This window comes from Mesitornis unicolor, unplaced genomic scaffold (assembly GCF_000695765.1).
Source record: "Mesitornis unicolor isolate BGI_N332 unplaced genomic scaffold, ASM69576v1 scaffold17660, whole genome shotgun sequence".
Lineage (NCBI taxonomy): Eukaryota > Metazoa > Chordata > Aves > Mesitornithiformes > Mesitornithidae > Mesitornis > Mesitornis unicolor.
In genome coordinates this window covers 24,507-49,076 of record NW_010159134.1, presented here as the reverse complement: position 1 = coordinate 49,076, position 24,570 = coordinate 24,507, and the positions used below count along the sequence as shown (strand labels likewise).

At 36.6% G+C, this 24,570-nt stretch overlaps 1 protein-coding gene across 1 annotated transcript in view; it reads left to right on the top strand.

Annotated features, from left to right (window-relative positions):
- Positions 1-386: 386 nt before the first annotated feature.
- NEK11 (NIMA-related kinase 11) overlaps positions 387-24,570 on the top strand; it is a gene marked incomplete at its 3' end in the record, with an annotated part of 42,413 nt that continues 18,229 nt past the window's right edge. Inside the window, exons 1-3 of the mRNA XM_010185748.1 lie at positions 387-556; positions 16,034-16,199; positions 21,096-21,214. Of these exons, the coding sequence (XP_010184050.1) occupies positions 387-556; positions 16,034-16,199; positions 21,096-21,214 (455 nt within the window). The remainder of the gene's footprint in view (positions 557-16,033; positions 16,200-21,095; positions 21,215-24,570) is intronic.

Here is a 24,570-nt window from a genome sequence, read left to right as displayed (position 1 = left end):
CTTGCAAAAAGCACTTGAATTTTTAAATATATTGATGTATAAGCACCTGCATTTCATTCCCTCTGTGTTATTAGTCCAGTGAAGTAATTTAAGGTTGATTTAGAGGAAGGTTGATCATGTCTCACCTACATTATGTGGAGTTTCTTTATCAAGTCTGCTGCCCACAGCCTAGCAACTAATGATTCTACTTAATTTGTGTTTTACTGCAAGCTGAGCACAATAAGCACTGCCATAGAATTAAGTGAAGATTTTAATAAGAGTAATAAATTGACAGATGATTTTTTTCTTTCCTGTTTCAAGTGCTTCCTGTGAACATCCTTGGAAGAGTAAAAGGATTTGAAAGTAACATTCTAGAGACGTTTGTGTAGTTTCTGTTACACAGAGAAATGCTGAAATTTCAAGAAACCACTAAGCATGTCACTGTTGCCAGATTTAATTCTGCCCGCTCAGATGCTATGCTTGCAAGAAGATACATTATTCAGAGGAAACTTGGCAATGGAAGCTTTGGAAGTGTGTCTCTGGTTTCTGACAGAAAAGCAAAACAAGGAGAAGAATTGTAAGTAAACCCTTCACATACTTTAAATAAAAATATTTGGAACATATGTCTTGTATTGTAGATGTTTTCTAAATAAAAATGTTTGGAACATATGTCTTGTCTTGTAGATGTTTTCTTTGTATTTGTGTCTCATCTCTCAGTTTGATGTTACATTGCAGCCTTAACTGTTTTACTTATTGAGGACATGAGATAGAAGCAGACTTTATGCTGACTCAGCATTCCAACTGAATCTGGTTTTGTTTAAAATAGTTTATCTGATATGTCTAAGTCGTTTTTAATTTATTTGTGCAAAACAGAGTAGAGGTAGACAGAATCTCTCAGACCCTCATCTCCATAAAATGTGAATATTTTTGGTTTTATCCAATAAAATTTGTGAGGCTTTTTGTTTAAAGTCTGAAACATCTAATCAATGTGTTTTTCATCCAGAAATACATTTTTTCTTTAAATTTGGAGGTCTGTTGCTCCTTATTCATGGACACATTAATGGACAATTATATGATAAAAAAGCTTTTTCTGATCAATTTGTGCCTTACTTTTGCTATTTATGACAATGCATTCTTGGCAATACTGCTTTAATAAATGTGCAGCCCTCTGATCATAATTCTTTCACTTCTTTTCCTTCTACATCAATTTACAGCTTCTGAGCTCCTTGGATTGGGGTTAGAGGTCACTAAGCTTTTATTTTTTTTTCCAGTTGGCTTATGAGAATTTTGGATCTCTCTTAGCCTTAGCTTCAGTTTGCTACAAAATTGTTCTGTAATGAAAACTTTCACTGAAATCAGTAGAAAATATTTTTCAGTTTCTTTTTCTGTTAAAATAATTTATCATGCAAATAGGGTGACAGGAACTACCTGAGCTTACAGACTCTTCAGAATTCAGCTGTTGCTGAACTTGTTCTTAGAATATTAACAGTATAGTGAAGTGTGTGTCTTTACATATTTGCTGCTATAGCACAAGATGCAAAAACTCAAAACCAAGGAATGTGTGCTTTGCTTTTAAGTAGTTATTGTCTCTATATTATATTTTTTCTTGAGAATTTTTCTTTGAGAGCTTTAATTCTGAGTGACTGTGTTTTGAACAAACATTCACAGCCTGCAGAATTTAATGTTTTTGTTTTTTTTAGGGATGAGACTCAGTGTACTCTCTGTCGTGCTTAAGACAGAAGTATCAAATGGCATTTTTTTCCGCTGTTTTATCAGTCTCTTTTTGTGGCTACAACAGCATTTAACAAACCGAAGTGCTAGTGTAATATTGTAGTTCCTCCTTTCATCACTAGAGGGTACTTGTGTATCACAGGTAATCATTCCTTCTGCTCCTCAAATGTAGACCGAATAGCAGATTTCCTCAACTTTCTATCACTTTGCTAATAGATGGCAAAAATACTGGCCCAGGTGAACATGGAAGCCTAGGTAGCATAATGAGATAGAGTGTAGACACTTTCTTCTATTTAAAAATACTCGTTTCTTAAGGTTGTGAAATATACTAGAAGTCACATCCTCAACACTACTTTCAAATCAGAAAATATTTTATGGAACTGTACTGGTTACTGGTTCTGTTATATTTTCCATTGGGAAGTATATATATATACTTTCAATGAAAAAAAATAGCTTGTTATTGTTCTTGCCTTTAAAAAAAAATAATACAGCTCTGAAAGCAGTTTGGCAGAAAATGGGAATTGAGATATTTAGGTCCCAAATGACGTCAGCAGAATTAGAAGTCTATTTTTATTGTTCAGAGATCATCTGGAACATGTTGAGACAAATGTATATAATACAGTGTGAACTCGGCCACAGATAGTTTCCTGAAAATTGCTATAGTCTAAAGCACTGTGAAAGAGCATAGGAATAAATCATAAGGATACAAATTCCCAAGAAGAGTCACGACTTGGATATTGATACAGAAGCTGTTTGGGGATATCTTTTTCAATTTTCCATTAGTGCAATGTCTACAGAATGAATTAATGCAGAAACTAATGATGGTTATCACGTAATTTCATGTATGCTCAGTAAAGGTTTTGCATGATTTCAGAAATAGCTTTTGGGCATGCCTTGTGCTTCGTTATCCCTCAAGGATCTTAGCTTTGGTGAGCAAAGTGTTATGCACAGACTTCCTTCAGCTGGTAAGGATAGAGGGTTGATTATTTGGGGCATGCCTCAAGCTAACAGACTTACTTCTTTTAAACTCTCCACCTAGAGGTGCTCATGCCAGCAATGCCTCCCTCTCTGTAGAAGAGATCAGCTTCATGCTGATCTCCAGTTCTATGTATGGATGAGATCAGATTTACTGACTTTCTGAGATCGTACTAGACCAGAGACATCCAGTGTGATATAGTTGAGTTGCCCACTGTATAAATAAAATTGTTATGAAATGCTACAAGTATAGTAGCATATGTAGATCTCTTACCATAAGTTACTGTTACAATACGACACATTTCTTGCCCGTTGCTTTGACTTCCTAATTTGTATTTTTGGTAAACTGTATTTTCTGGTAACCTTTTATGTTCATGTCCTATGTGATTTATATAATTTTGCCTTCTTTTTTATTAGGTGACTCTGAAAACCACTTTCATTTTAATTTTGCCTTCCACCCTATCTCAACTGAAAAATTATGTACTCCTGTAAACAGCTGTCAGTTACAGATATAGCCAAACACCTGAGTGTCAAAGCCAGGAAAATACCTAGTCATACAACACATCTTCTTGTGCTGATGAAATCCATTTTCCTTTAGAAAATAATAGTTGCAAGTCATCATATATTCTTAAATATGCTTTCATTGGTTCTGCTCACATTTATGTTTACTGAGCAATAGCTTCTCTGCTTGTACTGCTTGTGTTTTATGTTTTTTCAAGGTGTATTATCCACAGTGGAGAGGGAGAAAACTGAACCAGTGATTAGTATTCTGGAGTGTGATGGTGCCACCATGGGGTTCTTTGAGACTGGCTGTTAAACTTAAGGATCAGCTTTGTTGTAGACATGTGATTAATAACATTTCTAAGTTTCATTATTTCCCAGAAAGAAAACAGCAAGTTTTTGATTTTAGGTTTGTAGCTAGGGAAGGTGAGTTTTGTCTTCCATGTTCGTGTAGATAGTTATGCCATCCAGTGTACATCTTCTACAAAAGCTGTTGATCCTGTTGGATGATTCTCACCAAATATGACAGAGGGTTAAACATCTCAAAGACAGAAGTTCCTTCACCTTATGTGAAAACAGGCATCAGAGTAGAGAACAAAATGAATGCGCTCATAAGGAGAAAGGCCAGAACCTGGGAGACTCTTCACTATGAAAGATGTGTCTCATGCACTAGACAACCCACATAGGCGAGATCAATTTCCCTCAGTTTTAGAAGAAACTATTGTCAGAATTTATATCATTTTAGGCTCTAAATTCAGTTAAACACAAAAGGCATGTTTGTACAAAAGCAAGCTTCTTAGTTCCAGTTTCCACAGGATGGGTTGGTTTGTGTATTATTTGATATTTTCACTGTTGGATATTTGCAAATCTTCTTGTTCCGAGCCAGTTACTGTACATTCACTAAAACTGAGATTGAATTGCTTAATGTTGACTCTGTCTTTCCATTCTAGTGGTCTCTAAAATGAGCTTTGGTAAACCTTTATTTCAAATTGCACACTGATTTAGTTAACATAGAACTGGAGTCCAAATAAGGATTGAATGTCCCTGCAAATATTTGCAGTGTTTTTTAATCTTTTCCGGGATTTGAACTGAAGTTAGGCATGATAGATAGGGATGCACATCACTAGTTGCCCATTAGTAGAGTTTAAGAAATTTTTAGAGGCTCTGGATTTGGCTCTTTTATGAAGAAAAATTGGTAGCTTTAATTTGAGTAAAAAATACTTACGTATTTCAGTTAATTTTCCTCTCTTTCTTTTGTAAAGTTGCACCAGTAATGTAGTTGAACCTAAGTGTCATTTTTTCTTTACATTTGTATAATTTAATGCTACTAGCAAAGGACAAAGAGTGCTACTCAGTCCCTTTTCTAGACCCCCTTGTGCCCACTATGGAATGCTGTCTGTTAAGAATGGCTCTTTGCATGCGTTTAGCACTGTTTCCATTCTGGGTCCTGAAAGCACCTGTCAGAGCTGTGAAGTATTTTTGTCAAGTTTGCAAATGGATAATAAATAGGGAGGTTAAACCATTTGTTTGTGTTCATGTAGCGAAGCTGTGGAAAATGACTGAACCACAACTTGAGAAATCATTCCTTGATATCTTAATCTTGCTAAATATTAGCAGAACGTTTAGTTACACTGTAGATGCTCAATCCTCATCCAAAGCCTAGTATCATGGGGATCAGTTCTACAGTTTGGAAACAAGCGGTTCTGTGCATAGCAGGAAGGAAACCTGGATTCCTGTAGACTTGCATCTGCTGTTCCCTTAACCTACCACAAAAAGCCCTACTTTTTCACCACACATGTTATGACCACATTCCTTTTTCTGGAATGTCCCTAATTTTCTTGTACTTCCTCTAATTGTTGCTCCAGCTTCTCCTTTCCCTCTCATCCCTCCAATATTTGTATTTTCCTTCTGTATTCTCTAATTAGGAAAGGAGACAGGTCAAGCCATGGTGGTCCCTGAACATATGGAGGGGATATGAGATGATTGGTATATGTACATGGGCCATTTGGCAGCTCAAGCAATGTATAACTTTTGGGACCAGGGGTCACTAAGACTCTTGCACTTCCTACTTAGATCATTAAATAAGATCATCTTAAGATCCTTGAAATTGCTGCTGTTCTGACAGATTTTGTTGAAAGTAGAAATTAATTCCCTAAGTTGAGTAGTGATTGCTAGGCAGACAATTTTTAACTTGGTAGACAAGGCTACTAAGCTTAGGACAATTGGCAAAATTTGGTTATGATGGTGGGACAATTATGCTATGAATTCTTCTGCAACTTTCCAGTGTACCTGGTATTTACTATCTACCTTCAGTTCTTTGCTTACATTTATTATGTAAATGCTTTAAAGCTTATTAGATCTTATTTGACAGGAAATTCAAATCACATCCACGTGTGAATACAATACCAATTCTGTTGGCAAAATATCAGCAGTTCAGTAGTTATCAAGCCAGTACTCTCTTACAAAACCCTACCATCTCAATGATCTGCTCAAATGCAATCTCTAATGACAAAGAGAAGGAAGGCTTTTCAAGACTGTGTCTAGGAAGCAGTTTATAGGAGTTTTTGTAAACGAAGTGTCAGTATAGCTTATAATCTACTGATACATTCAGAGAAAATTTACTTATATTTACAAATCACCTGCAAAATGTGGGATGTCTGCAGGTATTTTGTTTTGTTGATTCCTTACTCACATCTGACTTTGCAAAAGTCTATCTCAATTTTTAAGGAGCTTGCTTTTGTTTCTGCACACCATGGACCTAGTTCTACCCAAAATACTTAGATAAATTGATTTGTATAAAGAAAGTAAAAGGATTGTACCAGCATTTTTACAGCAAACAGTAATATCCCTGCAGTCACTTCTATCCCAGTCCCCCTGAGTAGCTTATCAGTTAATTATAACAGGTAATTACGGTTAAAGACAAAGTCTTTTATTGCAGCGATTTACATTCAGCAGTAGTCTTGAAGGACAGTGCTATCACCTATAGATAACGAATGTCCTAATCACTTGTGCCAAGTGAATCTCTGGGTTAAGTTTCAGTAATTCATAACCATGCATGGGCAAGCAGCTGAAGCACACAGTAAGCAATAGGGACTTCTAGTTCATAAATATTCACAAGGTATTTATGCGTCCCTGTGGTGGAAAGCACATGCTGAGAAGTGCCAGACTCCCTGGACTGCTCCTGTGTGTGGTAATTGTGGGGTGTCAGCTCAACTTCTGCGTCTGACTTGCATTATACCATTTATCCAGACTCATGCTATGATTCCTTGGAAACTGTGCGCTTAGCTGAATAATTTATCACATGACTTTCAATTATTTATGATTTCTTACAACAAATGAAATAAAATCTAAAGGTGGAAGAGTTTTGTAACTTCTGAATTTTCAAGCAACAATCAGCAGATTGCTGTATTGTTAAATCCCTGTGTTTGCTGCCTGTTGGCACCTCTGAAGGTATTCCAAGAGAATGGTCATTTGACACTGGTGTACAGTCATTCCTGGCCCCAAGTAAGGGATAATAAGAATATTGACACAGAGGTCTTGCTGATTTAGCTGGAGCAGTTTAAGAAGTTAGCCTTCACAAGCTTTCCACTTAAATGGCTCAGCATGACTTTCATATTCTGTGAACAATGCTATGCAAGTCAAGACCTAGCTAAGTGCCACAGTCCTTGCTGAAACCTCTGCAACAGCGGCTCATGCTCTTGCACCTTAGTTTAAGAGTACACCTGCAAATGGAGGTTGCCAGAGAGTGAAAGTGTCAATGTTTTGTTTCAATTTTAGTAGGCCGTTGCAACTACGGCCACAGTTTTTTCATGGCATTTCCAGTGCACGCCAATAGTGGTTCAGAGACCAGTTTGATCATTCATTCAAAGCAGTTCTCACTGGAGACTACGAGGGAAGGTGCTCTAGTCCCTACTTCCTGCATCCTTATTAGTGCCCAGCTTTTCCTGCAGCCCAGCATGGCACTTCACTCACCTTTGGCAAATGACATTAAGGAGCTGCAGACCTCCCTTGCAGTGGGAGTGTGACAGTGCTGAAGTACAACACGGGTACAGAAGGCAGGAGCTACCATTAGGAGTCTGCTACAGCTCTGCATTCTTCTCTCCAGTAAAGCTATGCTTATATGCAGCTGCCACAAAGCTATGGAAACAAACATACATGAGCACCTTTGCAGAGGGATACTTTGCAAAAATTTGTAGAACAACAGCATTTATGGTTACAACACACAGGAATTCAATAAATGGACCAGCTCACCCTGGAATGATTTATTTAGGGCTCAATGTATGACTTTTGGAAAGACTCTGTTCTGGATAAGTCTCTAGAGGGGGGTTCAGGTTAGCTTGGTTTTTTGATGCGAGATCTTATGCTGGCCATGTTGGTGATGGATTTGGCAATTCAAAGCTACAGCTATGCTGCAGGCCTTTGCATGAGCAATTCCTTTGTTAAACTTTCTAGTTCCCTCATTCTCAAAAAATGTAAAACCTGATATTCTGTGGGTTCTTTGGAATCAAAGGGCAAGTATTCAGAACATCTTGGGTCAGCTGGTGTAGTTCTGATACATCTGCTCAATCATCTTTTTGAGCTTTGGTGGTATTGGTTTGTTTGGTTTGTTTTTCTGTTTTTTTTTTTTAATTTTTTACCCCTCTCATTTAGGTTACTTTTCTTTGACTAAGTAGCCTACTTTTTAATTTTCAATGGGATTTGTCCATATGACGGGGGTGCATTCTAACTAGGTCTTTGATTTATGTCAGTGGGAGGCAGAGTTCCTTAAAGAAAATATTACTTGCGTTTGCTCTAAATCTCATCCCCCACAGAGCTGAACTCTTGGGACCTCAGTGCTACAGCACCCACCACGTTGTGATCTTGTATGCAGGCAGTGATGCTGAAGGTTAAGTTCATAATTTTACAAAATGTTTACAAGCATTATTTTCAACATTTAGCAGATAATTGTGCTTAAGGCATTGTTGGTAAATTACTGGTGCTTTGCGGTGAACAGCAGAGATAGAATTTAATGATTTTGTAATTAAGCAAATGCCTTGAGATCACCTCTGTCTCATTCATTTTGTTGAAACTGATGTTTACTTTTTATGCATTTGTAAGCTAGCTTTAGTAAGGAGATGGAGAGGTCTGGTATTATTACTTTAGGTTGGACTGTGACCACCTGCCTCAAAGATACAGTATGTTTTTGCAATATAATACTACTGTATCTTATTGCAGTTTACCCTTGTTGGCAAGGTGTTTTCTCTTAAGTCTGCATCAAGGATGTTGTCATTCCTTTCATACAGAATGAGCCTCTAGCTTTCTGTTGCACTCAGTACACTGTAACAAGAAAACAACTGCAGTGAGTGACATAAATTCTGGATTTGATGGAAAATCAGTGTATTTTTCTTTTTTTTTTTCCTATTTTTTTCATTGTGCTTATGTGACAACACTAGCAGACATAATTCCAATTTCACTGTTTCTCTTACAAGCATATGTGCCCTTTGTGTGTTCTAAAATAACTTTTTAATGTTGCTGGGTAGTTGCTTCATTTTTTAATTGCAGGTGTTTCACTGATTTCTAAGACCACAGTATAATACTCAGGAGGGCTAGAAAATATTGAAAGATTTTTAAATCTAACAATAGATGTTATACACAATTAATTTCCTCAGCATTGCTTGATTCCCTCTACCTTTGTAGGCTATTTAGTAATATACTTTTGTAAAGCTATAAACTGTGCTTGTATCTCTTTCTTCCTTCCCCCCCTTTTTTTGTACCCTGGCTAATTCAATGCATATCAGAAATAAATATTGAAAGAGATGCCTGCTGGAAAGAGACATGCAGGAAGAGTGAGTTTTCTCATTAAAGTTGCAGCAATTAGTATTTAAATTACTTATGGGAATTAGTTCCACTGAAGGGACAATAGTGTTGACATAAATACCCTTGCAACATTGAAAGGAACATATTTCTGCTTACAAATATATTTATGTTCAGGAAAGAACCGAAGAAATTTTAGATGAGAAAATGTTTTAGCTCACTTTGCATGGAAGACATTTTTATAGCAAATATTAGTGTGTTTAGTTTCCCTTCGGAACTTTCTGTTCTTTAAAATTTTCCATTTTCTGTAAACTGTAAATCATATAGATCAGGTGATATGAGGGTCTTTCTTCAGAGTTTTTTAATTGAGACTAATTTCAAAGTTTAAACTAATTCTTATATAGGCAAAATTCTTTTTGTCAGACATTGTAGCCCAAAGCCACAAGTTGGAGACGTGTAACATGGCAGTTGTGAGATGTTTAATCATATTGTAATGCTTGAAAACAAAATGCTGCATCTAAGCTTTAGTTTTCTAAAAGTATCTCCTTTTTCTGAAAGGGAACATTAATTAGCAGAGGGCAGTTAGCAGTGAAATGTATCAAGTATGTGTAATGAAATCGCAGTGGAAAAATGCCTGTTGTAGATGATTTGATGTTTGATGGAATTAAGTCTTCAAAGATTATTTAGTCCTTGTCACATTTCTCTCTCAAATTACATTTAGTTTAGTGGCAGCATGACATTTAATTACATTCTTAAACAAGAGTAGGCTGTAGAAAAAAGGATGAATGAACAGTAGATGGTGATAATGCAACATGTAGAGATAGTGTGTTGCTAAAAATAAGTGCATTCACAGGTAATTTGTAGTTTAAATAATTTTAATTTTTATAATTTTAATAATTTTCCTGAGTAGGCACAAATTTCTTCAGTTCAATCACAGTCTATTGGTATTTGATTTAGAGCGGAAACATATGAATAGATTATAAATGTAATTACTTTTTTTTCATTTCTGTCAAGTAAAATAACTCTAGGTTTCAAAAACATGGTTTTAGAGGAAAATTATTCCTTTATTAATCAATGTCCACTTTTATTTTGTAATTTTTAATCAATGTAGATGACAACCTAAAATGTCCCAAGGAATTATTAAAAATAAATGCATTTGAATATCTAAATAATGATAATGTATGCTTTTGTGCACAAGTAATATGGCTTGTTCAGTTCTGTACAAGTACTCTGCTTTGGTTTATAATTGTTGTTTTGTTTTTTTTCAATGTTGGTACATATGGTTGACCAAGAATAATTCGAAGTATGTCCCTTCGAATATATGAGATTCTGCTCATTGCAGAAGAAAACAATGTAAGCTGTACACCTTGAAGCTAATTTATTTCAACAGTGTTTTCTTTCATGATCTTGTCCCAGAAAATCTATTCTCATTTCTTTGGGATACTAATTAAGAACTGTTAATTTTCAAAGAACCATAAACTGTTTACATCGTGAGCTGAACTGTTCAGTTAGTCCATATGTTAGAGCATTTGAAAGTTAAGCATCTTGAAAAATGTTTGTAGGTGCTATAACTGTGACTTGCTTGATGAAAATTAAAAGTGAATCATTCATTTCATTTGTAGATTTATGAAATCTCATCACCATTCAAAGATATTTAAGCACTGTTAAGTTCTTTAAAGTGCTTATTCAGAAAATGAAATATTTAATTCATCTACAGATATTAACAGTGCTTATATAGCGATTGAATTCTTAGTGGTTAATCTGGGGATCATCACAGAATCATTTTGCTGGAGAAGACCTTTAAGATCATTGAGTCCAACCATAAACCTAACGCTGCCAAGTCTACCATTAAACCATGTCCCTAAGTGCCACATCTAGGCATCTTTTAAATACCCCCAAGGATGGTGACTCAACTGTTTTTCTGGACAGCCTGTTTCAGTGCATTTCTTTCAGTGAAGAAATTTTTCCTAATATCCAATCTAAACCACCTGTGACGTAACCTGAGGCCATTTCGTCTTGTCCTATCACTTGTTACCTGGGAAAAGAGACTGACACCCACCTGGCTACAACCTCTTTCAGGCAGTTGTAGAGAGCGGTAAGATCTCTCAGCCTCCTTTTCTCCAGGCTAAGCAACCCCAGTTCCCTCAGCCGCTCCTCATAAGATTTGTTTGTGTTCCAGACACTTCACCAGCTTTGATGCGCTTCTTTGGACACGCTCCAGGACATCAATGTCTCTTGTACTGAAGGGCTCAAAACTGAAGACAGTATTCGAAGTGTAGTCTTACCAGTGCTAAATACAGGGACACAATCACTTCCCTAGTACTGCTGGCCACACTATTTCTGATAAAAGCCAGGATGCTGTTGGCTGCCTTGGCCACCTGGGCATGGAGCTGGCTCATATTCAGCTGGCTGTCGACCAACACTCCCAGGTTCTTTTCCACCAGATAGCTTTCCAGCTGCTCTTCCTCAAGCCTGTAGTGTTGCATGGGGTTGTTGTGATCCAAGTGCAGGACCTGGCTCTTGGCCTTGTTGAACTTCATACAACTGGCCTCTGCCCGTTGATCCAGCTTGTCCAGATCCTTTTGTAGAGCCTTTGTACCCTCAAGCAGATCAATATTCTGTCCAACTCTGTGTTGTCTGTAAAAATTAGTTCTTGATGTTTATGAATGGTTGTGAAGAGTATGAATAGGAGGATTAAAAAACCCCAAGAATCATTGATGATTATTATGGCTTTACAATAAATAAATAGTGTTCATGGGAGTGACAAAAGAAGCCCAGCATTTAATGATTTAATGAACTGTGGAGCAATACTTAGGTTTCAAATGAGTTTATGGCTTGAATAATGAATCAGTAATGTCCATAAGAATGACAAAAGGAGCCCAACACTTGATTTAAGAAGTTGTGCAGTAGTACTTTAGGTTTGAAATGTTTTGGCTTGTGAGTAAATAGACGTATGTCAGTAGGAATAGCAAGCAGCACTCATCATTGGTTTTTCATTGGAAGTGTGGTAGTCTTCTTGATCTTCCCACAGAAATCAAGTGCTCTTAATTTACTGTGTGTGTTTCTTTCCTTAATGAAAACCAGGTATTTGTTCTAGGTAAGACTGATTTGTGTATGCTGACTTTTTGCATTTCATGCTCTCACCAACTTATTCTTTCCCTGACAGATGAATGAATGTCTTTAAATTATCTAAGCATGCAGATACTGGTGCTCCACATGTAATGGCTAAAATGTAAAGAATGATTCTTTTATTTTTTTATATTAAACTGTTAACTGCAGGAAAGCCAGTCACTGACATCAGGCAGAGAAATCTGGTAAGATTATTAGTAACAGGATAGCTGTATATATGATAGGTAAGGATTAGATGAAAATTACACTGGAACTAGAAGACCCGCCTAAGTGAGGGAAGTAGATTCCAGGCAATTGTGTGCCATATAAAATCAGTAAATTATTTTAATTGCAAATAAAAGCTGGACGTGCAAAAGTGCAAGTGTGAGAGGTCTAAAAGGAAACATGAGGAAACTATAACGCCTGTCAGTGGGCAAGTAGCTTTACATAATGAGTACCTCATGTGTGCAGGGGAACATCAGATCAAAGAGAATCTGTACTAGCTGGATGTAAACTGTACAGAAAAGATAGTTAAAGTTGGGGACAGGCAGGACTATATGTCAAAAATTAGATTTCAAGAATATGTTTTCAGTATGGAAACTATCAACAGAAATCTAAAATTATGGGTTTGGAACTATGCTGTTGACTGTAAAGTGCAAATCTCATCAACTGTGCAATATTCTAGAAAGCATCTGACTGTGAGAAACAGTAATGATGGGTGACTTCATCTTGTCTGTATGCAGATGGTGTCCTTGCTACTGAATTTCCCAAACAAACAGTTTTAACACAGTGGAAGCTGTTGTGCAGACAGGACTTGTGCATGAGAGATGTTGCCTGTTCATCATTTTGGTCCCCATTTGTAACATCATACCTTCTCTTTTTGCCATTTGATAAACAGAATTTAAGACATCTTTAATTACACAGGCACTCCTTTTATTTTATTGTTTAGGAACAATTTCAGATCTAATTGCAGATGAGGTGATACATTTTTACAGAGTTGCAAGTGGCCCTTGTACTGAGGGGTTACCAGAGTAGTCTTATGAAGGCCAGAGTGGATAGAAATGCAGTACAAAGTTATGTGTTATGCCACAACTCTCCATATTGAATTCAGGATGACTTAAAAATATAAACTGTTTGGAATGATAAGTTCCCAGCTTTGCCCCCTGTTTACCTGGTAGCAGGTCTTGCTAATGTCAGGCTGAAATTAACTGAATGACTGCCTGTGTAAAATGAAGTTTTTGTTTTTAATTAAAACCTTCAAGCTTTGATCATGTATGCCTAGAGCACACCCATTCTCTGGTAGGCTGACCTATTTATTCTTGGCATTAAAAGCCTTGTATTACTTTTACTTCATTATCAGCCATCAAATGCACCTAGTCAGTAATTCATGTTGCAGTTTGCTCAATAAATGGAGTGCATTTCGAGAAAGGCTGTCTTCTTTTCAGAATTGCATCTGAACCAATAAACTAAATTATATAATAAAGAATGTCATCAATGTAAACGAATACCAGATGGGTTGTAAAACATTTAATTTTCGATCAGTGCAAATAGACTGAGATAAACACTGCTGTGGCATATTGTCAGTCACTAGTAAAGCTCAGAAAGGATTCCCACTGGGTGTCCCTATCCTGGAGGATTCCACCTTCGTGCTTGTTTTTCTGTTGTTTTAAGTCTTGCTCTATTTATCCCCATTTGCTCCACGTTATTGCACTTTCAGACACAGTGTGCTGGCCTGGCTGCATTTTGAAGCGTGACAATGCAAGCCAGCACGGTTTTGCTGATGAAAGCCAGAAGGTGTTCCCAGGGAAGGTCTGTGAGCCTGTCAAAGCACGGGCACGACGGAGGCAACGTAGCTGCTTTCTGTATTGTGGAGAGTGGGGTTATTTCTCATGTTATTTTCCCACCCTGGGGGGGAAGGATGTTGTTACCTGGACCAGACCCAGCTTCCTCCAGGGTTGACATAAACAGTGACAGCCAGCGCTTTTTACTCTTAAGATGCGAATGAGTTCTCTAGAAGACTCTTTCAGTTGTGGTCAGTTCAAGACCGTCTGAAGTGCCTTTCCACTGGTAAATTGCAAGGCTAGCATTTTTTTCCACCCAGTTAAACTCTTTTGTTCTGTATTTAAGTTTAAGATATCTCCTAGTACTTCTGTAACAAAGTTTTCTTATCTACATACAGAAACAGTACATACACATACCAGTGGCATGTAGATATGCTTAATCTCAATTGCATCAGAAAAGTTTTCTTTCTTGATGCAAATGACTTCCAGTTCTGAATATGAATTAGCATTATGTTGCAGAAAACCAATACCTTATTTACAAAAATACTTTTTCCTGATTTGTTCTTCTGGGAATGAATTTAAGTAAGACAAACACCTGTCTTGTTGCCTGACAGCTGATGAAAGCATCAAAATCACTGAGTGACTAAGATGACAAGCTATCCCTACACATCAACATATCAGGCTTTTATTGCTGTCTTGGGTATACAAGGAACGTGTATTAAGTGGTGTTTAACAAGGACTCATTCTGTTTGTCAGTTCTATAACATGATCTATATGAAGAAAGGAATAATGTCCCCATGTCAACTGAAGATGAGAAGATTGCAGTAGATATGACCCGTTTTCATAGTATGAAGCTTGTCTTTAGAGAAGCAGACAAATCCAATGGCATGTGTTTTTTCATCACACTGCTAGATGGGGATTAGGCAAGTTTATGTAAAAATTCATGCACTGTTAGTCAGAAAATGATAGTTAAGATTTAAGAAGAAATGTTCTTGTGAAGAAATACAGCTTTTTTTTTCTTAGATGAAGTGAATTACTGTGGTTTTATCCCTGTCATGTTTAACAACTGTGACTGTACAACCATGCAGTATTGAATGGCAAATTACTAAAGGCAGTCTGAAAACATCCCTAACCCTTCAGTGTTGAACCATTTACATGTATTCAAAAGTTATTGGAAATTCATCACTGTTTCAGTAAGGTACTATTATATTCTCTAATAGCTTCAAATGGCTCCTTCAGACATAGACCAATGATTTGTTCTTCAGCAGCTGGCAAAGTAAATGAAAGTTACATGCCTTTATGTGGTGTATGCCTTTTTTAACCATTTAATCAGGAAGATCTCAGAAAAGTATCCTTCCTCATAGCGCCCTGCACTAAGGGTTTTTTTTTTCCCAGAACATGTTGACAGTAAACTCCCCAATGCCAGGTACCATGTAGAGCTAAGTCCAAACCACAAATTCTGCCATGGCATGTTTGCATGTTAACATTCAAGAATTTGAAAAATTCCTTTAATTTTAGGGGTTTAGGGCCTCCCAAAACAAATTTAGAGTTCTTTGGAACAGCAGAATTAGGTTTCAGCCACAAATCCAATTTTGCATTTTCCACTTAGGTGTTTAGGTGAAGGGCAGGCTGATCTTTAGGAAAAAAAAAAAATCAGTGTCCTGATTTTATCACCAGAAAACAGTCACAGAAATACTACACTCTGTGTGATTTTTCTTGTGCCACCGTGGAGAGACTTTGGCAGAAGCAGCAGAACCAAACAGTTTCTTGCTACTCCTTATTTCATGTATGAATCTTGAGCATGTGCTATGAGTGGGTTTGAAATCACTTAAATTTGATTTTTTATTTATGTTTATTATTATGCAGTAATCCATAGCACTGAAAACATGTCATGAAGAAAACAGTGCATTAGGGAGTTAGTGGGGAAAATACTTCAAAATAATAATTTTTAAAATGTTGCTTAATCTCTATGGTAACTAGCTTATTTATTTGCATTTTAATGCATTCTTTTTTTTAACCCATATTTGTCTCATCATTTCATGTTGCCAAATACTCGATCAATGTTATTATTTTGTGTTTAAGGAAATCATGATGGGTTTTTAAGCATTATGTGACTTTCTATTTTTCTATTTATATTAACATGAAGATTTCTTGTTTTCCTCTAGAAAGGTTCTAAAGGAAATCTCTGTTGGAGACCTAAAGCCTAATGAAACTGTTGAAGCAAATCTGGAAGCACAGCTACTCTCCAAATTAGACCATCCAGCCATTGTCAAATTTTATGCAAGTTTTGTGGAGCAAGATAGTTTCTGCATTATCACTGAATACTGTGAGGTGAGACTTGTAGATTACTTTGAAGAAATTTGACAGAATGCGTGCATTAAAATATGCTCTTAAAAGAAACCTAGCCCAGTTTTCTTTAATGTTTTAGTTTATATTTTACTCTTATTTCTTACTTGTGGTATCACCTGCTACTTGTTAGGCATATTTCAAATAAGCAATGTTACCTTCTCACAAGAGATTCGTAGCTCATAGACAAATAAACCGGAGAAGAGAAAACTTTAAACAAAAGTTCATTTTACTCAGTATAATCAGTATTACAGGAAAGACTTAAAACGCAGACACATTACCAGATCTGTGGGTGAACTCAGGTTTTACCAGATAAGTACTACTGATGGATAAGAGAGGATCAAACGGGGAGTGCAGGGGCATGGTATGAAATCTGATGTAAATGAGGAAGGGAAAGCTCTCTGGTGATTTGGAGGTGATTACAAGAAGCTTTAGTCTGATCATGTGGATGATGCATTTGGTAGCAGCATTGACTTTATGATGTGGAGAATAGTGAGAGTCAAAGACCAGAGTGTAGAAGATACAACAGATTTTAGAGCATGATATACTACAGTATAGTTACCAGGTTTTTTTTTACTTTAGCATTTGGTGTAAAAACAAACTGCTAAAAACTGTTTTCAGGCTTTAAAATAAGAATTTATATGTATTTAAGCCAGCTTTTACAGAGTTTCTATAAAACAAGTGCCTACTTTGTATTAAATAGGCTGTTATAAAAATATAATCTGTTACATGTACAGTGATCTTTTTATGAAACTGTGAAGCAGATGTTTCAGTTGTGCCCTGCTAGACTTTTGAAATGCTTTGGAAGCTAATGACCCTAACCTACTGTGTTATCTGTCTGCCAGTCAGACTTGTATTAACTAATCATATTTCTTCAAGCATTCAGCTTTGGTGTAAGTAATTAAAGAACGACTATTTCTGCCAGTAATTTCTTCCTCAGAAGCTTTCTTTGATGACAGTTAAGTGCCTATTTATTGCTGGGATTTTTAAAAATTATATCTAAAATGTTCAATTCTGTTATGCAATCTGAAAATTTGTTCACAATTTCCACTCTGTGGAAATCCAGAGCTCAGAACTATATGATTATTCTAACTGCCCAGATACTCCCATGATTTATTTTCTCTCTACCAGTGGTGGAAAGTGGCCAAACACCAGATCAGTTAAACCAGTAGGAAGAAAGGAGCCTCCTTCAGCAGCATTATAGAGCTGGACTAGTGGCTTTTGTCCACTGCTTTTTTTTTTTTTCCATCTAGAATAAAGTCATAGGTGAATAAAAAAGAGCACATTAGCAGTCACCATAGTAATCGCAAGCTTTTGCAGCAGCCCTTGGGCATTTTTTTTTATTCAGACAATGTAAACTACTTTTTGGTGCGGAGTTACCTAAGGATCTGGGAGTCATATACTCAAACACGTGAGAATGTATTAGAGCAAGGCAAATGAAGGAGGAAGAAATGGGTGTGTTGGCTGTGCAGCTGAATCTTTTCAGTTTTGAGTCTGCTAGGTCAGGCCAGAATGATAGTGGGCTTCTGACTTTTTCCAAAAGGACACACTATGTAGTATCATTGAATTTAAGCAATTACAATGTATTTAATTGAATGTTCAGGCAAGGAAAGTACAAAGCAAGGTTTTGTATAGTGCTGTAAAGTTTCTTTTCTATTTTAGTGGGAGTATTTCCAGAAGGTATACTTCCGTATTTACTTATCTATAACCTGCCTTGGTATGTGGTGGGATTTGAATCTTTTTACCTAAAAGATGCCTGTTTAAATCCTGCATAAATTGAGAATGAAAAATATGTATTGCTATCTGATCCCTGTTTGGAATTCAAGTACATTCAATTTCTCACGCATAGAATTATTACGAGATTGGCAGTAATTGGTATTCTTGGGCAGACTCAAAACAAAGAATAAACATTAAGTTGGCTTGGAAACAGAACTACCCTCTGATCCTTATTCTGTTTCCTCCAAAGTACTGTGACTTATTTGTTAGCCACAGTACTTTTTTCATTCTTGCATAAGTAGCATAGATTGAGCCTCCAGTGCAGCTGCACCATCCTATACCTGTCCTGTGGGCAAAAGAGAATGTTCGTCTCCATTGCTAAGCTCGATGTCTGTAACTAAATAACTAAATAACTTAATAACTAAATTCACTGAAAATTCTAGAGAAGAAATTTGTGTTCAGTTTTGATTTTCTCGTTGAACTTCTTTGGCAATTTTCTTGAATCAAAATCTTCCAGGCAATATAAACATTGTCTGATAAGTCAGATTTCAAACAAAAATGCCTTCATGAACCTTGGATTTAATTTTGTAACATAAATTTGACTTCAATAAAAAACAGATTTTACAAAGTAGTTATTTTAAAAGTTGCATCGTGTTAATACATCATAAACCAGAACTAGTCCATACGCTAAAGAAATCAGAGCAAAAGGAATAACTAAAGCAATCAGTGCCTGTTCACATTATCAGGTCTAAATGCTAAGCTGTTTTAAATAAGTTACTGGTGTATTTGATACTCTTGACACTTAAAAACTGCAGCTTGGAAACTCCCTATGTACTTAATTTGTTAAATTCCTCATGAACTTCACTATACTGACCTTCCAAAATGCAAAATTTGGTTAACAAACTCTTCATCTTTTCTGTTGTATTTTTGTTTTCCTTTTTTAGACACAAAATCAAGGTTAAACTAATTGTAGGACAGTGAGATCAGTCTTCTCTGCTTGAAGATAAAAATCCATACAGTTAGTTGAGGGCACATGTAGTACTTTATTCAATTGTGGTTTTTTTCCCTCCTTAGACCTTTTGAAGGAAATGTCTCCCAGTTTGAGAGTACCCACCAACCTAACTCTGTAGCTCCTACACTTCTTATATTTGCACTTTTCATGGCAATGTGTGATTGTGATACACACTGACACAGGGAGAAACAGTGACTGGAGCCTGTTGCACTTCATCTGTCCTCACCTGAGTAGCACATAGTCCCTCGTGGCCAGTAGCCAGCTGACACGTTTGAAGAGCCCCTGAGTCTTGGGCTATTGCTACATTTGGCTCTAGATGGTCTGGGGCATCCATCTGGAATAGGTGAGTCATTATTTTCGAGGTGTGTGAGGAGGCTCAGTCACAGCCCATCTGGTTGCCATGCAGCACAGTACCCAGCAATGCTTTTCCTTTCCTTCCCTTCCTCTGCTCTGCTACAATCAACCAGAGTGAATCTGCTGAACATTTGGAGTTGCAAAGGGGAAGCAGCTGTGGAGAGCTCCAAGTTCCCAGAAGAGCTTCTCTCTGGGCTGCAACAGGGAGACAGATGGAGAGCTGAACTCATGTTCCCTTCCCTAGTGAATGCGATGATTCAGACATTTCAATTAAAAAAAATTGCAGGACGTTGTCAGGGAATACATTTTTCTTATATGACAAAACGGATTTTCTTTTTTTTTAACCCACTCACTCTTGGATGTTGTAACTTAAAACCTCAGGGACCATAGAAATTACTGTAAATTAATTTCAAAGTACAGGACAGAAATGTATGTATCATCAAGGGCAGAACTTGCTTGTTTTGTAGAAGCATTATGAAGCACTGTGGTGTTGGGATCAGAAAAACAAGAAATGTTGAGAGTCAACAGTGCAGAGAAGGCAGTGTTTGATGATGGGAATTGGTGGTACAGGTACAGTTGTACAGGTTAAACTACTTTCTTGTACATGGCACATAAAACTTCTGATTTTATGCAGAATGTGTAATGTAAAAGTAATGATCTGTGAAGAATAAGCTGTCTTGATGTAAGGTACTTACCCACTAGAGTACAATGAGACTCACAGTCCCTTTGCTCTGGAATTAGTTACCTCAATACAGTGCTTGCCACTAATGCTTATTCTTGTAGACAAAATCCATTTATTTTATAAACTGGATAATCAACCATCTGACAACCATCTATCTTTTTTTAAATCAAAATGAACAGTCTCCTCAAAAACCTATCATCATGCTGTTCAACTGATTTTTAAAAATGTCTGACTTGCCGTTTTCAAGTAGTCTTTGTATATATTTTCTGCTTTATTTTCACTGCCTACTGTGTGTCATATTGCTCCATTTCTAGTGTTACTTCAAGATCAATTTTAGTTTTAATGAAGTATTTACAACAGCACATGCTACAGATTCTTGAAACATTATTTCTGCTTTGTTTCTGGCAAAAGTTAGTTTGGAAGAGAGGCAAAGTATCATAATTAAAGAGTCTGTATCTTAATTCTTAAGAGAATTGCACAGTTTCTTTGATGCTTACGTGGTTATTCAGCATAATAAATTAGAGTGGCTCTTGACTGTGTAATGTTTGACTTAGGTGGAAATGCTTTTCCCAAATTTATAAACTTATTTGGACTGATTAGGGCAGATTCATTTTACTTGGTTTAGGTGTCTACATATTAGCCAATTAATGTCGGCCCTCAAAGGTTTATTAACCTTTGCAGAGAAACAGCATTTCTACAACATGAACTATCCCTTCATAGCGTAGAGAGCTGTATGGCAGAGATAATTGTGCTATACAAGTACCTGTTCCTCTGTGTTAACTATAGAGGGAGCTTGAGGTGACCAGCTCAGACCTACATGTCTAAAGTTGGGTGACATGAAGTGAGAACAGTTGAAAACTTTGATGATATTGTGTAACACTAAGAGAAAACTGACCTACTTTCCCTATGCAGCCAGACTGCTTGATCTCATTTTGATCTTCAGTTTTGTATGGTTTTGGTGCTAAGAGAGTTCAGAATTCATGCACAAGTGTTAATTTTACAGATTATGTGGTAGGGAGCCTGAAGGTCTAAGAAAGTAAAGTCCTGTATTCTGGTGAAGGAGAAGACTTTTTAAAAACTGACTTTAAATGTTCAGATATGTTGTGATATTTTTCAGGGTGGAGATCTAGACTTTAAAATTCAAGAGTACAAAGAATCTGGGAAGATTTTCACTCAAAGACAAATAATAGACTGGTTTATACAGTTGTTACTTGGAGTCGACTATATGCATGAAAGGTACAGTCATTTAATATGAGAGCATTTAGTTTGGGAGGGGAGTGAGCAGACTTACTGACTTGTTTCAGATATTCTAACAGAAACAAAACCATATGGATTGTCTTGTATTGTATGGATTGTCTTGTATCACGCCTGGTCCCCTTCCCATGTCATCCAGTGCTGTCATTGAGTGCTGTCACCTTTGAGGTAGGTGGGACTATTTAGCATCGTGTGAAGGACACTGAGTGCTGTCGTGAGCCAGGAGGAGAAGGCACTGAGAGCTGGAGGAATGGCTGAGCAAATGGGAATACCAGGCTCCTTTCCCAGCAGCTTTTCAGAAGTAGCAAGTCAGTCGAAGTTGACCTGGCCTTCAGCATCTTCTCCTTTCCTCTGACTCCTCCCTGTTGCTTAAGCCTATTGGCAGCTCTGAAATGTCACATTAATGAACAAGACAGAGAATCTTTTCTAAAGAGCATTGTAGCCCGGAAGTCCAAGATTTTTCATTCTGCCAAAGCTGAACTATTTAGACTATTATTCCTATTGAACTTTTAGAAATAAGAATGTAATTGCTGCAAGGACTGTCTTAGCAGATGCTAAGGATGTTTGTCTGTAATCATCTGCATGTTTTAGGGACATGAGCTAATCTGCCTAAAATAATGGCCTAAATTATCAATACAGCTTGAGGGGGGGTTGTGTGTGAGGGTGTTTATGTTTGAAAAGTAGCTTAGACTCAGAATCTGGAAATGAGAATTCAGTCTTTTTTCAAGCTGAATGTAAACTAGAACCCATAGCCTTCTATCCTACATGAGTACTGAGAAAACATTATTATTCACTGGGTTGAGGGTGAAAACACCAAAGAGATGCAGGTGTTTCAAGTATCTTTCACAGCAGGACTTGAGCCAAATATGGTTGCCTGAACTTGAGTTGCAGCAGAGCAGCAGGTAGAGATAAGTCACCAGTCACTAAGAACAATCATTTCTGAGTTTAGCTGAAGGTAGGTGTGTGGGATACATTTGGCTCGTAGATACCTGATGATTTTTTGCACCTAGTGTCAGATTGTAGAGGGAAAAGGACAGAGTGAATTGCTGTCCAGGGTGCAAGAGAATTTTGTGTCCTAAATGCCAATTTATTTGAGGCTTATATATGAATTGGTGCCCCCACAGAGTGCAGTGGTGGGAGCACAGTGATGAGACCTCTTTTGGGATGCTGTTGTGCTCTTCAGCATTCAACTCAGGCCAAAAAGGACAAAGCAAAATGAACTTAAAAAAATCCAGATTTTTTAAAAAAATCTATGATTTTTTTGTTGCTGTTGTTGGGTTTGTTGTTTGTTTTGTGGTTTTTTGTGGTTTTGTTTTGATTTGATTTTTTTCTTTCTTGAACTACATGTTAACAATTTATAACTAAATGTTTTAGTAATCTGAAGAAGTCCACTTTTGGTGAAATCCTTTCTTTAATGTATGTATTTAGAGGATGCATTGTGCAGACTAATGCAGAATAATAACATTGCATTTGGACTAGATGATCACTGTAGGTCGCTTCCAACTGAACTATTCTATTGTGTAAGTTATTATATTTGTCTTTAATTTTCTGTATATTTCCTCATGCCTATTATCGCTTGTTTTCCCATGCATCCCTTTTGTCTACTCTTCTCTCTACTTTTCTCATCTTCTACTTGTTCAAAGTAAATATTTTTTTTAAAGTTTATTGATAAAAAAACTATCTTTGGTAAATAGGTGTATTACATTACTGGGTTTTCTGAAAAGTGGTTTTATTCTCCAGTGAAAGCAGCAGTTTGATTTTTCAAACAGTATTTCATTTTCTCTCTTTGAATCATAGCTTTTAAATAGCACCACTCCAGACATATACAAATGACTTGACATTTTTATTTTTATTTTCATTCCCTGTATTGTATTAGGTATTATTTGACTGTAAGCACATTAGAAAATTTAATTTTTATCTTATTAGTTTAGAGCCAAACAACATCTTAAATGTAAAAGATTAGGCTTAAATAATTTAAAACTACTTACAGAAACTAATTTGAATTACTGAAACATAATAACAGTCCTCTGTTTATGTATAGAGCAGTCATACATGATTTCTTCTTTACTGATATGGAAAAAAGCTGTAATATAAGTTTGAACTGTGTTCTAATGCAAAGAAAACTTTTCCCTAGAATTAGAAGCTTAAAGTGTTCACTACCTGTGGGCTGGATTTCCTCATGCTATTACCTAAAAATTCCATGTGCTGTGGATGGGAGTTTTTATCCCAGAGCAGCAAAAAATACTGTTTCTGGTTTTAGGCATAGACTATTCACTCGGTTGTCTTTCTTGCACAGTTTTAGTTGAACTTCTGCACTTCTTAAACTCTTATGCTGGAAACTTATTTTAAAACAGGACTTTTTCATTGCCTCAGATTATTCGTTGTTGTTGGTTTTTTTTCCTGTGGTAATAAAGATTATACAGATTAGACATTTCTCTTTTACTTATGCTTCATAAATCCCAAAGGGAACATGAGTATCTTGTGCTCATTATGCTATCTACTGGCTATTTTGCATAATTGGAAAGACTTTTTAATTTTAAACTTAAAAGCTAGATTATCTATAATTAGATTCACTCCTCATCTGTCATTGATACAACCAGAGAGAGACGTAAAGCAGAGGCAACATAATTCAGTGGTTTTGTCTAGATGGAGACTGCATGAAACCATAATTTAGTCTCTTTGGCATAATTGTAGCCCATTGCACATCAGTGCACATAATTAATCCCAAAGCAATCCAGCAATGAGGCCATTGATTTGTTTAACCTCAATTTGAACAAAGCTGACCATTACATTATCCACCACTTTGCTAATCTTTATGAACAATACGCCAACACATAGGATTTTATGAGGTTACAATTTACTCAAACAAATCTATTGCTTTCAATCTACAGGATAGTAGGCTTTGCTCAAGCACTTTATCTGGATATCCCGTTGTCTTCTCTACTACAGGATTCAGACTTACACAGAACCTCTTACTTCTCTAATTAGCTCTTCAGATAGGGGAAAGAGAAATTAATTGCTGAGCATTTCACAGCTGTAAACTACTTCAGCTTTAATCAGCTTCACTTGCTGATGTGTTGCAGAGGAAGCTTTATTCAGGGAGGCTGCCCACTGCTCAGTGCTTCATGCTGCTTTTTTATGACTATGACACAGCAGGCAGGTACTCTACAGAACTTAGGTATGGGTGTATTTATAGCCTAAATTTGAAACTATCCTTAAGTGTTAATTTCTACCCAAAATATCAATAACCTCGTCACTGACTGTCAAGTTAGATTAAGTTTTGTTGAATCCCAGTTAATTCATGTTACCTTCATAGGTCTATCTCTTGCTACAACAAA